This window comes from Castor canadensis, chromosome X, assembly GCF_047511655.1.
Source record: "Castor canadensis chromosome X, mCasCan1.hap1v2, whole genome shotgun sequence".
Taxonomy (NCBI): Eukaryota; Metazoa; Chordata; class Mammalia; order Rodentia; family Castoridae; genus Castor; species Castor canadensis.
The window spans coordinates 145,820,802-145,832,409 of NC_133405.1; the positions used below are offsets into that span (position 1 = coordinate 145,820,802).

At 47.8% G+C, this 11,608-nt stretch overlaps 1 protein-coding gene across 5 annotated transcripts in view; it reads left to right on the top strand.

Annotated features, from left to right (window-relative positions):
• The window catches only part of Crlf2 (cytokine receptor like factor 2), a 33,972-nt gene extending 24,254 nt beyond the window's left edge, over positions 1 to 9,718 (top strand). For all 5 annotated transcript variants that reach the window (XM_020167249.2, XM_020167258.2, XM_074062640.1 and 2 more), the window contains 6 exons: positions 500 to 660; positions 1,591 to 1,724; positions 2,914 to 3,076; positions 6,168 to 6,288; positions 8,564 to 8,648; positions 8,961 to 9,718. In XM_020167249.2, coding sequence (XP_020022838.1) covers positions 500 to 660; positions 1,591 to 1,724; positions 2,914 to 3,076; positions 6,168 to 6,288; positions 8,564 to 8,648; positions 8,961 to 9,227 — 931 coding nt within the window. In that variant the 3' untranslated portion in view covers positions 9,228 to 9,718. The remainder of the gene's footprint in view (positions 1 to 499; positions 661 to 1,590; positions 1,725 to 2,913; positions 3,077 to 6,167; positions 6,289 to 8,563; positions 8,649 to 8,960) is intronic.
• The last annotated feature ends 1,890 nt before the right edge of the window (positions 9,719 to 11,608 follow it).

Genomic DNA, 11,608 nt, shown 5'->3' on the forward strand with positions numbered 1-11,608 from the left:
CTATGGCACTTGACCATATTCCAATATGGCGGCCTGGCCCAATGGAGTGGGTGACACAGCTGGTCCAGGATGGCCTCATCTCCAGACCCTTCATTAATCCCATCTGCAAAGACCCTATTTCCAAATGGGGTCCCACGCTCAGGTCCCAGGTGACAGAGCTTTTGGAAAAGTCACCATTCCGCTCAGTTCTATGGGACTTGACCATATTCCAATATGGCGGCCTGACCCAATGGAGTGGGTGACACAGCTGGTCCAGGATGACCTCATCTCAAGCCCTTCTTTCCAACTTCAAAGACCCTATTTTCAAATGAGGTCCCATTCGAGGGGTGTAAGCATTGCAGAGAAGTGATGGCTCCTGTTTTGTGGGGTCTACTCATAATTTAAGGCAGAATCATTGAAGCAATTTCATGGCAGGGGTGCAATGCCCAGGGCCCCCCATTACTTACCCCAAGATGCTATTTTAGGGGAGCTCTATGGTAACCCACCCTTTGAACCTCAGGTTCGACATGGAGACAGTGGACACCCCGTGTACCCACTATCTTCTCCACCAGGGTTTTACATCTGGATGTGTCCTGCCAGCTCAGCGTGGCGTCCTCCATCTGACCATCAGGAACGAGACCCACATCCTGGACACCAGGAGCCGCTTAGCCTCTGACTTCTGTAAGTCCCAAGAGGACAGATCAGTCCCCATCCACTTGCACCCCATGACCCCTTCCCGACCCCTGCCCAGTGGGATGAGTGTTCTGGAAATTTCTATCTCCATCCATACACCAGGCACAGTGGATCCTCCTGTGATGCCGGGGGACACCTGAGGTCCCCAGGAGGGCTGTGCAAGGGGGGGATGAGGCCAGGACCTGGCTCGGTGATCACTTCTGTCCATTGGCTATCCATCAACACGTATCTTGCTCTTTCTTCTTCTTTTTGTTCTTCTCCTTTCCTGTCCCCTCCTCTTTCTGTCTCCTTCTGCTTTCCTCCCTCCCTTCCGTCTTTCATCTTTGGACAACCTCTCCCTATGAATCCCAGGTTGACCTGTAACTCTCCATCCCCCATTCTCAGCCTCCCAAAGGCAGGGATTACAGGCGTGCACCACCATGCCTGGCCTCCATATGGTCGCCTGAGACCTTTAGAGATGTGGACATCCATCCTTAGCAAGAAAAGTCCCAATACTCATGTGACAGCCCACTCCTGACGTGTCACTCAGAGACAGATCACAAACATGACCTTATCCTGCTGAGTTGCAGATGGCTTTCCAGGATGACCTCATCTTATGATGTTGTGGTGCAATTTTCAAATACAGATCCACTCTGAGTTCCTGGATGTGTGTGTAGGGGAATTATGACTTCAATATATTTTTTGGGGGATGACTCAGTTTATCCCATCACAGATACACAGCTGCCATTTTGGGGATTTCTGTGCACTTGTTCCCAGAACTGTGGTTAAGACCTTCTGAGTGTACAAGGACAGTGACTGCTGTGTCCCGTCAGGGGACCCTGGGAGGATGGATGTAGGAACACAAGGACTTCATACATGCATCCTGGGTGTACCTTGACCTGCCTGGGGTCATGACCTTGATCTGTGTGTCCTTCTTAGTGAAGCCTGGGACCCCCAGAGATGTGACCTTCCTGTGGCAGGAGGACAAGTTGACAGTGACCTGCACCGACCTGGTCTACAATGGGCTCCTCTATGAGGTCCAGTTCCGCAGTGTCTTTGACACCAAGTGGCAGGTGAGCCCAGGTGGCTGTCATCCTCGGGGACATGGGGACCGTGTGGTGACCCTGGGGGAAGAGCTGGGTGTGGGGACAGGTGACCACCACGGTGTCACCTTCATCTACACCTGTCTGTGATTCACTTCATCTTCCTCTGACAGGTGCATCGGCCAGGTGGAGAAACAGTGTCATCTGTTCTTCTGTCTGTCACTGTATCATCTATCGATCCATTCTCTATCTATCAATCAATATCTATCAGTCAATCTGTCATTGATCTATCAATCTGTATCTCCCTTCGTCCATGTATCTATCTACCTATCAATCATGTATCTATCTAATTATTGTCTATCAATCATATATCTATCTGCTATCCCTGTATCTATTGATCTACCCATCCATCCACCCGTCAATTATCATCTATCTGTCATATACCTGTCTCCCCCCTAGCTATCGTGTGTCTTTCTATATATCCCCTATCAATTCCCTGTATTTCTATTGATCATATATCTACTTGTCAGGATGTCATCTATTTGTAATGTATTAGTCATCTATCATCTGTATATCTAGCTATCATTTATCAGTGACTGGCTAACTAGATTTCTCTCTATTTATGTATCTATCATCTATCTATTCATCAATCTATCAGTTATCTATATCTATCACCTATCATCTATCAATCATCGATCTATATCTGTCATCTATCAATCATCCATGCAGGATTTCCCTCTCACAACCTTGAGACCAACTTTCTTCCAATTTCAGACTCTTCCCTCCAACTGATTGGGCGAGGCCCACCCTCGCAATACAGTTCATTAAAGTCATATGATAATGAGGGTTTAGTATATTTTGTAAATACCACATCAATAAGAATAATAATAATAATACCTTTCCAGTGACATCTCAGCTGGTGTGTGACCACAAAACTGGATGCCAGCCAAGTGGACACTTTCAATTCACCATCAAATCATTTTATGAGTCAATCAATGTCTGATGATTTCACACAAAGGGGAAAAGTTTCCATATTGGGTAACATTAGGAGATATTAAATTTATTCTGAGTGACCCAGGTGGCCATTGTTGACTTTTGATAATGGAAGGGTTACTCTATATAGGACAGATGGGGTTCCCCACCATGAGAGACCCTCTGTGCTCCAAAGACAAAGTGTTGGAGAAGAAGCCATGAATGATGGTGTCTGCTCTGTCCTCAGTCCAAGGAGGCCAAAACCTGCAATGTGGCCATTGAAGGCTTGGATGGTGACAAATGCTACTACTTCCGGGTCAGAGTGAAAACGAGGGAGGCCTACTATGGCCCCGACACCTTCCCCAGCGACTGGTCAGAGGTGACCCACTGGCATTCGGCACGGCTCAGAGGTGATGCTTGTCACACAGTGCACATTACACACTGTTGAGGTGCGGGATGGGGGCCTGCAAATGCCCATCACTGTTGTTATTTGTCGACGGGGAAGCAATTCCTCTTCTTCTAGGGGCCCTCCTCTTGGGGATGAATTTCACCTTCCCTTCTGTTTATACAGGAATAACAATAATAATAATAGGTTTTATTTATGAAAAATATGTATGCCTCACTTATAATGTTGACTATTGATCTATAAATATGTACATGATAGATATAAGATAGATGTGATGAAGATAGATATATGGTTACTGAGATAGAGAGAAACATGGATGTGGTAGATAATGGATGGTGAATGGATGGATGGATGGGTGGGTGGATGGATGGATGGGTGGATGGATGGATGGGTGGATGGGTGGATGGGTGGATGGATGGATGGATGGATGGATGGGTGGATGGGTGGATGGATGGATGGATGGATGGGTGGATGGATGGATGGATAGATGGATGGATGTGTGGATGGATGGGTGAATGTTTGGGTGGGTGAATGGATGGATGGGTGGATGGGTGGATGGGTGGGTGGATGGGTGGATGGATGGATGGGTGGATGGATGGATGGGTGGATGGGTGGATGGATGGATGGATGGATGGGTGGATGGATGGATGGATAGATGGATGGATGTGTGGATGGATGGGTGGATGGATGGATGGATAGATGGATGGATGTGTGGATGGATAGGTGAATGTTTGGGTGGGTGAATGGATGGATGGGTGGATGGGTGGATGGGTGGGTGGATGGGTGGATGGATGGATGGGTGGATGGGTGGATGGATGGGTGGATGGATGGATGGGTGGATGGGTGGATGGATGGATGGATGGATGGGTGGATGGATGGATGGATAGATGGATGGATGTGTGGATGGATGGGTGAATGTTTGGGTGGGTGAATGGATGGATGGGTGGATGGGTGGATGGATGGATGGGTGGATGGATGGGTGGATGGATGGATGGATGGGTGGATGGATGGGTGGATGGGTGGGTGGATGGGTGGATGGATGGGTGGATGGTGGATGGATGGATGTGTGGATGGATGTGTGGATGGGTGGATGGGTGGATGGGTGGGTGGATGGGTGGATGGATGGGTGGATGAGTGGGTGGATGGATGGGTGGATGGATGGGTGGATGGGTGGATTGATGGGTGGATGGATGGATGGATGGGTGGATGGGTGGGTGGATGGATGAGTGAATGGATGGATGGGTGGATGGATGGGTGGATGGACGGATGGATGGATGGATGGATGGGTGGATTGATGGGTGGATGGATGGATGAGTGAATGGATGGATGGGTGGATGGGTGGGTGGATGGGTGGGTGGATGGACGGATGGATGGATGGATGGATGGGTGGATTGATGGGTGGATGGATGGATGAGTGAATGGATGGATGGGTGGATGGATGGATGGATGGGTGGATGGATGGGTGGATGGATGGATGGATGGGTGGATGGATGGGTGGATGGATGGATGGATGGGTGGATGGATGGGTGGATGGATGGATGGATGGGTGGATGGATGGGTGGATGGATGGATGGGTGGATGGATGGGTGGATGGGTGGATGGATGGATGAGTGAATGGATGGATGGGTGGATGGGTGGGTGGATGGATGGATGGATGAAGATATAGAATATGTAGATGATGGGTAATGAACGGACAGATGAAAAATGAATACATACATATATAATAGAGATACCATCGTAGATAATAAGTGAATAGATAGATAAATAGACAATGTGTAGGTAGATTACTAGCCAGTGATTAATAGGAGAAAGGTACGTGGATGATGGAAGGACCCTAGCTTACAAATTGATGGTATCCTGACAGCTATATATATGATCAATAGAAATATAGAAAATTGATAGGCGGTGTGTAGAGGGATACACGGTAGCTAGGTAAGAAACAGATGATAACTGTCAGGTGGACGGATCAGTAGATACACGCAGAGCATATACAGAGTATAGGTGGATTGATCGACAGTAAGTAAATAGATACATGATTGATACATAGATAGATGATATATGGAGTAATAAATAAGTAGATGCAAAGATCATAAATATATAGTAGATAGATGGTTAGATGGATAGATGGGTAGGTAGATAATGGGTTGGTTGAGAGATGAGAGATACATAGCTAGATGGATGATGGGTAAATATAGATGATATGTGCAGAAATGAATGGGTAGCCAGCTAGCTAGATTGACTGGTAGATTGATAGATGATAGGTAGATGATAGAGAGATACACAGAGGACAGATGGACTGGTGAATATGGACGTTTAGACTGATAAATGTTCCCTCTTGACTAAATGACCAGGAAGGGACTCCATCTTGCCTACCCCATCCCTCTTGCCTTTGCCTGAGACCCGCTGCAGTGTCTGGAGTGCAAAGGGTCAACAAATGACCCCTTCTTGTGACCCTACAGGCATGTTAAGATGCAGGGGATTAACACCGTAAAATACCCTTTGTATTGTTAATGAATGCTAATTTAAAATTATAAGAAAATTTAAAATGCAAAAACAGTGTATCTACCCAATGCCAAGAGTGGCAAGAGAGAACCATGGGGGCAGTTGGCTCATATAGGGGAAGGGACACCCGTGTGTCCATATGGTTTTATGTCCTTACAAACCCAGCTAGAACCTCAGGAACTTACCTGGTCCTCAGGGTGGTGAATTTTCACTCAATTATTCTTTTCTGCAACATACAATTTATCAAAGTTTATGTAAAAAATGGACATGAAACTCAAAAAGATGACCCTATATAATAGATTCCATCATTCTTGGGTGGCTCCTTGGCAATTGAGGGACACAGGTGTGGACAAGAGATGCTGATGGTGAGGCGTTGCACAAATCCCCCTACATAGAATGGGATGGTGCCGGTGAAATGTCACAAAACCCCACACCGAATGGGACGGTGACAGTCAGATGTCACAACAAAACCTTACAAAAGAATTCTTAATGGGGGTGTGCAACCAACCTGGACAGGTGTCCCCTGGAGGTGTTGGGTGCAGGTGGAATCAGCCATGTTGAAAACTCATAGCATCTGTTCTGTTTTCTTTCAGATTCTTGCCCGGACTGGCAAAGTCCTCCTCAAATGAAATTCCCCCAATTCATCTTAATTTCCACACTGCTCAGCCTTCTGATAGTCAGTCTACTACTCTTGTCTTTATGGAAACTGCAGAGGTGAGTACGGTCCTGCTGGCTGGCCTCGTTATCTGCACAGGCAGAGCACTGTGGTGACAATGCCAAGTGTCCATGACAAAGTGGGAAAAACTTGAATTGTGTACAGGGATCCTCAGGACTAATTTTTGGCATCTCTAGTGGAAAATGTGTACATCCAGTTCTTACTAGAAACTTGAAAATTCTATCTGACCAAGAATGGTGGTTCAAATCTGTAATCGCAGCTACTCAGGAGGTAGGGATCAGGTGATCACAATTCAAGGACAGCCAGGGTAAAAAATTGTTGAGACCCCATCTCCAGCAACAAGCCAGGTGTGGTGGTCCATCCTGTAATCCCACATATCCAGGAGGCATAGGTAGGAGGATTGCAGTCCCATGCCAGCCCCAAAGAACATCCTGTAACCCTACCTAAAAACATAAGTAAAGCAATTTACCAAGGACATATCAAAATTGGTAGATCACCTACCCAGCAAGGGTGAGATTCTGAGTTCAAACCCCAGTACCACTACCCCACAATAAAAAAAAAAGCCATATCGAGCAGTTTTCTTTATTAACCTTCAAATACAACTTGAACACCACGAACACCACTTTTATGTAAACTCAGCTGCATCCTGGCGTGGGCTGCTGGTGACGTGTGCAGAGGCCAGTGGACAAGGCGGCGGGTACCATCTTGGTTGCCCTGGATACGGTTTCCATAGCAACCACTGTAGGGATGCAGACCTTCATCCCTGGATGCTCGTGGGGACGCACCAGGTGGTGGGTACCATGTTGTTTGCCCTGGATGCGGTTTCCATAGAAACCACCATTGGGATACAGCAGGGGAGGGGGAGAGAGAGAGGGGGAGAGAGAGAGAGAGAAAGAGAGAGAGATGGGTCTTCTTCTCTGGGATTTTCATGGTGGGACTGAGTTGTTCTGAGTCCCACAGCCTCAGAGGTGCCTGTCAAAGTTACATATGGGGTGGGTGGGAGGTTCCCTAAGTTTCTGTGGGAACTGGTTCTGTGATGTCCCACGGAGACCCAAATCTGGGAATGCTCGGGTCCCCTCTATAAAAATGGGACAAAATTTACCCAAAGCCTGCAAATGTTGTCCCTGTGGCTTAAACCACATCTAGGTGACTTATGACACCTCATGCCTCTGAAATGCTGTGTAAGACTCGGTTATTTAGGAAATCACAAGAAAAGGCTGCATGCAGGTTTAGTAGGAATGCAATTATTTTTCAAGTATTTTCAATCCACGTTGGCTTCTGTCTGAGGACTCGAACCCTCAGCTAGGAGAGGCTGGGTGGAATTACAGGCAAATCAGTCAAAATCTCTCTCCTTGTATGTCTTAAAAAAAACCCTCAAATTTACCACGCAATCAATATGGTGTTCTCCAGGAGGGTGGGAAGCCATCGATAAGGGGTATGGACTTCAACTCAGTCAGGTAATGGGGACACTCAGGGTATCCCCATTTAGTTGTCCCCAGACCAACTAAATGATATGCTTTTACAAAAATGGTTTATCAGGTTCGAAGGGGAAACCCTGTGAAGTCAGCTATGTTATTCTGTGAGGGAAATTTTGACAATTTCAGGGCTCATACTGTGAATCCATCCTTCTTTGTGGCTGAATAGTATTCCATTTTATATATGAAGCGTGTTTTCTTTATTCATTCACTGATGGAGTCTTAGGCTATCACAATTTCTCGGGTATCGTGAACAGTGCTGCCGCCAAGAACAAGGGGATGAGGAGGTCACTGCCTCATACAGATGTCATTTCCTTTGGGAAAATGTCCATGAGTGGGGTCATTTAGAACGCAACGTGTCCTATTTCTGCAAAATTTGTAACTTTCTCCAGCAAAGTCCCCTCTGTTTAAAACATGGGCTGTGACTTCCGGGTCCACCTGCTTCAGGAACAGGAGAGGACACATCTGCTGGGGCCACTTGAATAAAGTCCCCAAGGCTGGGGACAATACATACTTACTGTCCCCCAGTGCTGGAGTCCAAGTCAAGTCCTGAGGCTGGAGTCACCTCTTTGAAGACCCCATATCCAAACACGGCCCCATCCCGAGGCCCTGAGGGGTCGGGACCTCAGCACAGGAATGTCACACTCCCATGGTGACATTTTGGGAATGACACAGGCAGGGTTCCTAGCAAGGCCAGGGTGGCATCTGTACCTGAAATGCAGGCATCGCCCAAGTGTGGGGTCCCCAATTTTCCTCCTCATCCATCCTGAGCCCTCACAGGACTGTGTGTCCCCAATATGTCCCCAGTTTTGTGACCAGGTCTCTGAGTCTGTTTTAGGGTGAAGAATCTGCTGATGCCATATGTCCCAGACCCCAAATGTTCCTTCCCTGGGCTCTTTGAGGACCACAAGGGTGACTTTCAGGTAAGTGTCACTTTCTGTCCCTCCATATGACAAGGGGGACTTGTGACATGTGTAAACCCTCACCTTGTCCTCAGGGTCATTTTGGAAATCATCCCTGGTCCCCTCATGTCCTCTTGAGTCACCTGTGGGGTTTTCTGATAGGAAAAGGCCGATTTCAATCTCTCAATTTTGGTGCAAGGCACAGATGGTCTTAGGGTCTCCAGAAGGTCCCTGGGGACATTGGTGGGGTGGGGACATTGGTGGGGTGGTCACTGGGAACAAAGAATCCACCATGCTGCGTGTCCCTGTTTTGACGTTAAATCTGTCCCTCAGCGTTGGATCCTGGACACCCAGAACGTGGTCCCAATGACAAAGATGGACATCGGGGACAAGGAGTGCCACCTTGAGGATGCCCTGGTGGTCCAGCTGTCCAAGGCTGAGGCCGAGCCATCGTCCATGACAACGCAGTCAAGCCCACAGACAGGGGACGGAGAGGCCACCGAAGGGTCCCCACAGCTCAATGTCCCCCAGGGTGGGAACATGGTCTCCTTGGGTGGCTTCACCTTCACGATGAGGGATAATTCGTACATGATGTTGTGAGGGGGACGCCGTGGTCACCGTCAATGTAAGGATGTGTGTTGATGTTCGTAGACTGTGCAGAGGTCCTGGGATCTGTGTGTCACTATCCATGATGTCCACAGGTCTGTGGCGATCCTGTCAGTGACAGAACCATTGCAAAACGGGACAATTCATCGGCACCATTCCCCAACTTGTGCCTGGTTTACTCTCAGAAATCCTAATTAAAGATGACCAAGCTACCTGGGCACTGGTGGTCACGCCTGTAATCCTGGCTACTTGGGAGGCTGAGATGGAGAGATTGTGCATGGAGGCCAAAACTGGAAGAGAGTTCACAAGACCCAATCGCCAAAATAACCCGAGCAAAATGAACTGGGGGTGTGACTGAAGTGACAGAGGGCCTGATTTGCAAGTATGGAGTCCTGAGTTTGAATCCCAGTCCCACCAAAAAATACTAATTTCCTTATCTGTGAAAAGTTCTTATGAATTAGCAATAAAAGAGTCATTTAAAAACATCCACCATCCATCTCTCCACTCATCCATCCATCCATCCACCCATTGATCCGTCATCCGCCATCCATCCACCCATCCATCCACCCATCCATCCATCCATCCACCCATCCACCCACCCATCCACCCATCCACCCATCCATCCATCCACCCATCCATCCATCCACCCATCCACCCATCCACCCATCCATCCACCCATCCACCCATCCACCCATCCATCCATCCATCCATCCACCCATCCATCCACCCATCCATCCATCCATCCATCCACCCATCCATCCATCCACCCATCCATCCATCCATCCACCCATCCATCCATCCATCCATCCACCCATCCATCCACCCATCCATCCACCCATCCATCCATCCATCCACCCATCCACCCACCCACCCATCCATCCATCCACCCATCCATCCACCCACCCATCCACCCATCCACCCATCCACCCACCCATCCACCCATCCACCCATCCACCCACCCATCCACCCATCCACCCACCCATCCACCCACCCATCCACCCATCCACCCATCCACCCATCCATCCATCCATCCATCCATCCATCCATCCACCCACCCACCCATCCACCCATCCACCCATCCATCCATCCATCCATCCATCCATCCATCCACCCATCCACCCATCCACCCATCCACCCATCCACCCATCCACCCATCCATCCACCCACCCACCCATCCACCCATCCATCCACCCATCCACCCATCCATCCATCCACCCATCCATCCATCCATCCATCCACCCATCCATCCACCCATCCATCCACCCATCCATCCACCCATCCACCCATCCACCCATCCACCCATCCACCCATCCACCCATCCATCCATCCACCCACCCATCCACCCATCCATCCACCCATCCACCCATCCATCCATCCACCCATCCATCCATCCATCCATCCACCCATCCATCCACCCATCCATCCACCCATCCATCCACCCATCCATCCATCCATCCATCCATCCACCCATCCATCCACCCATCCACCCATCCACCCATCCATCCACCCATCCACCCATCCACCCATCCACCCATCCATCCACCCATCCACCCATCCATCCATCCATCCATCTACCTATCTATCTGCCTCATTGAATAGTATACAGACATAAAAATGAACGAAATTACATCACTTGCAGGACGTCACTGAGTGACGCAAACCAAGCTCAGAAACACAAATATCACAATTTTTGAATCATATGTGAAACCTAGATCTAAAATGCTGGTGGTGATGATAGCTCATGAGTATAAAAGGGTATCCCCAAAACAGAATCGGAGGGAAAAAGAAGGTTCTGGGGAGGCATTAATAGGATCAACATACATTTTGTACAGATGAGAAAATCAAACAATGACACCCGCAAAACACTCTTTGAAAATGGGTGTAGCAGATATCATGGAGGAGAGTGAAGGGAATATTATACAGCACTGAAGTTTCTCACTATGGTATTAATATAGGCTAATAAAAAATAGTAAAAAAAAAATAAATAAATAAGAATCTCAGGAATACTTCCAGACAAATCTGCCCTGATTTTCATTCAATCCCACTTAGGAATTTGTAAATCCAATTTCTCTGAATCCCATTAAAACCAACAAAAGACCGACAGGGGCTCTGTGTGAGTGTCTTACAGTGTTGTAGCACAGAAAATTAGGTTTAAGGAAGAAATAAAAATTTTTGGAAGAAATTTGTTCCATTAAAAATAATGCCACTCGATGCCTATTTAGGGGTTCAGTACCGTGCCCCAAAAAATTGTATAAATTTGAACTTGAACCCCATCAAATGCAAACCTTTTGTCAAAAATCACATTTTCTACAGAGTTATTGAATACAAAAAAGAAGAAGTCAAATAAAGCCCCATCCCATCTAAAAAAAATCCCA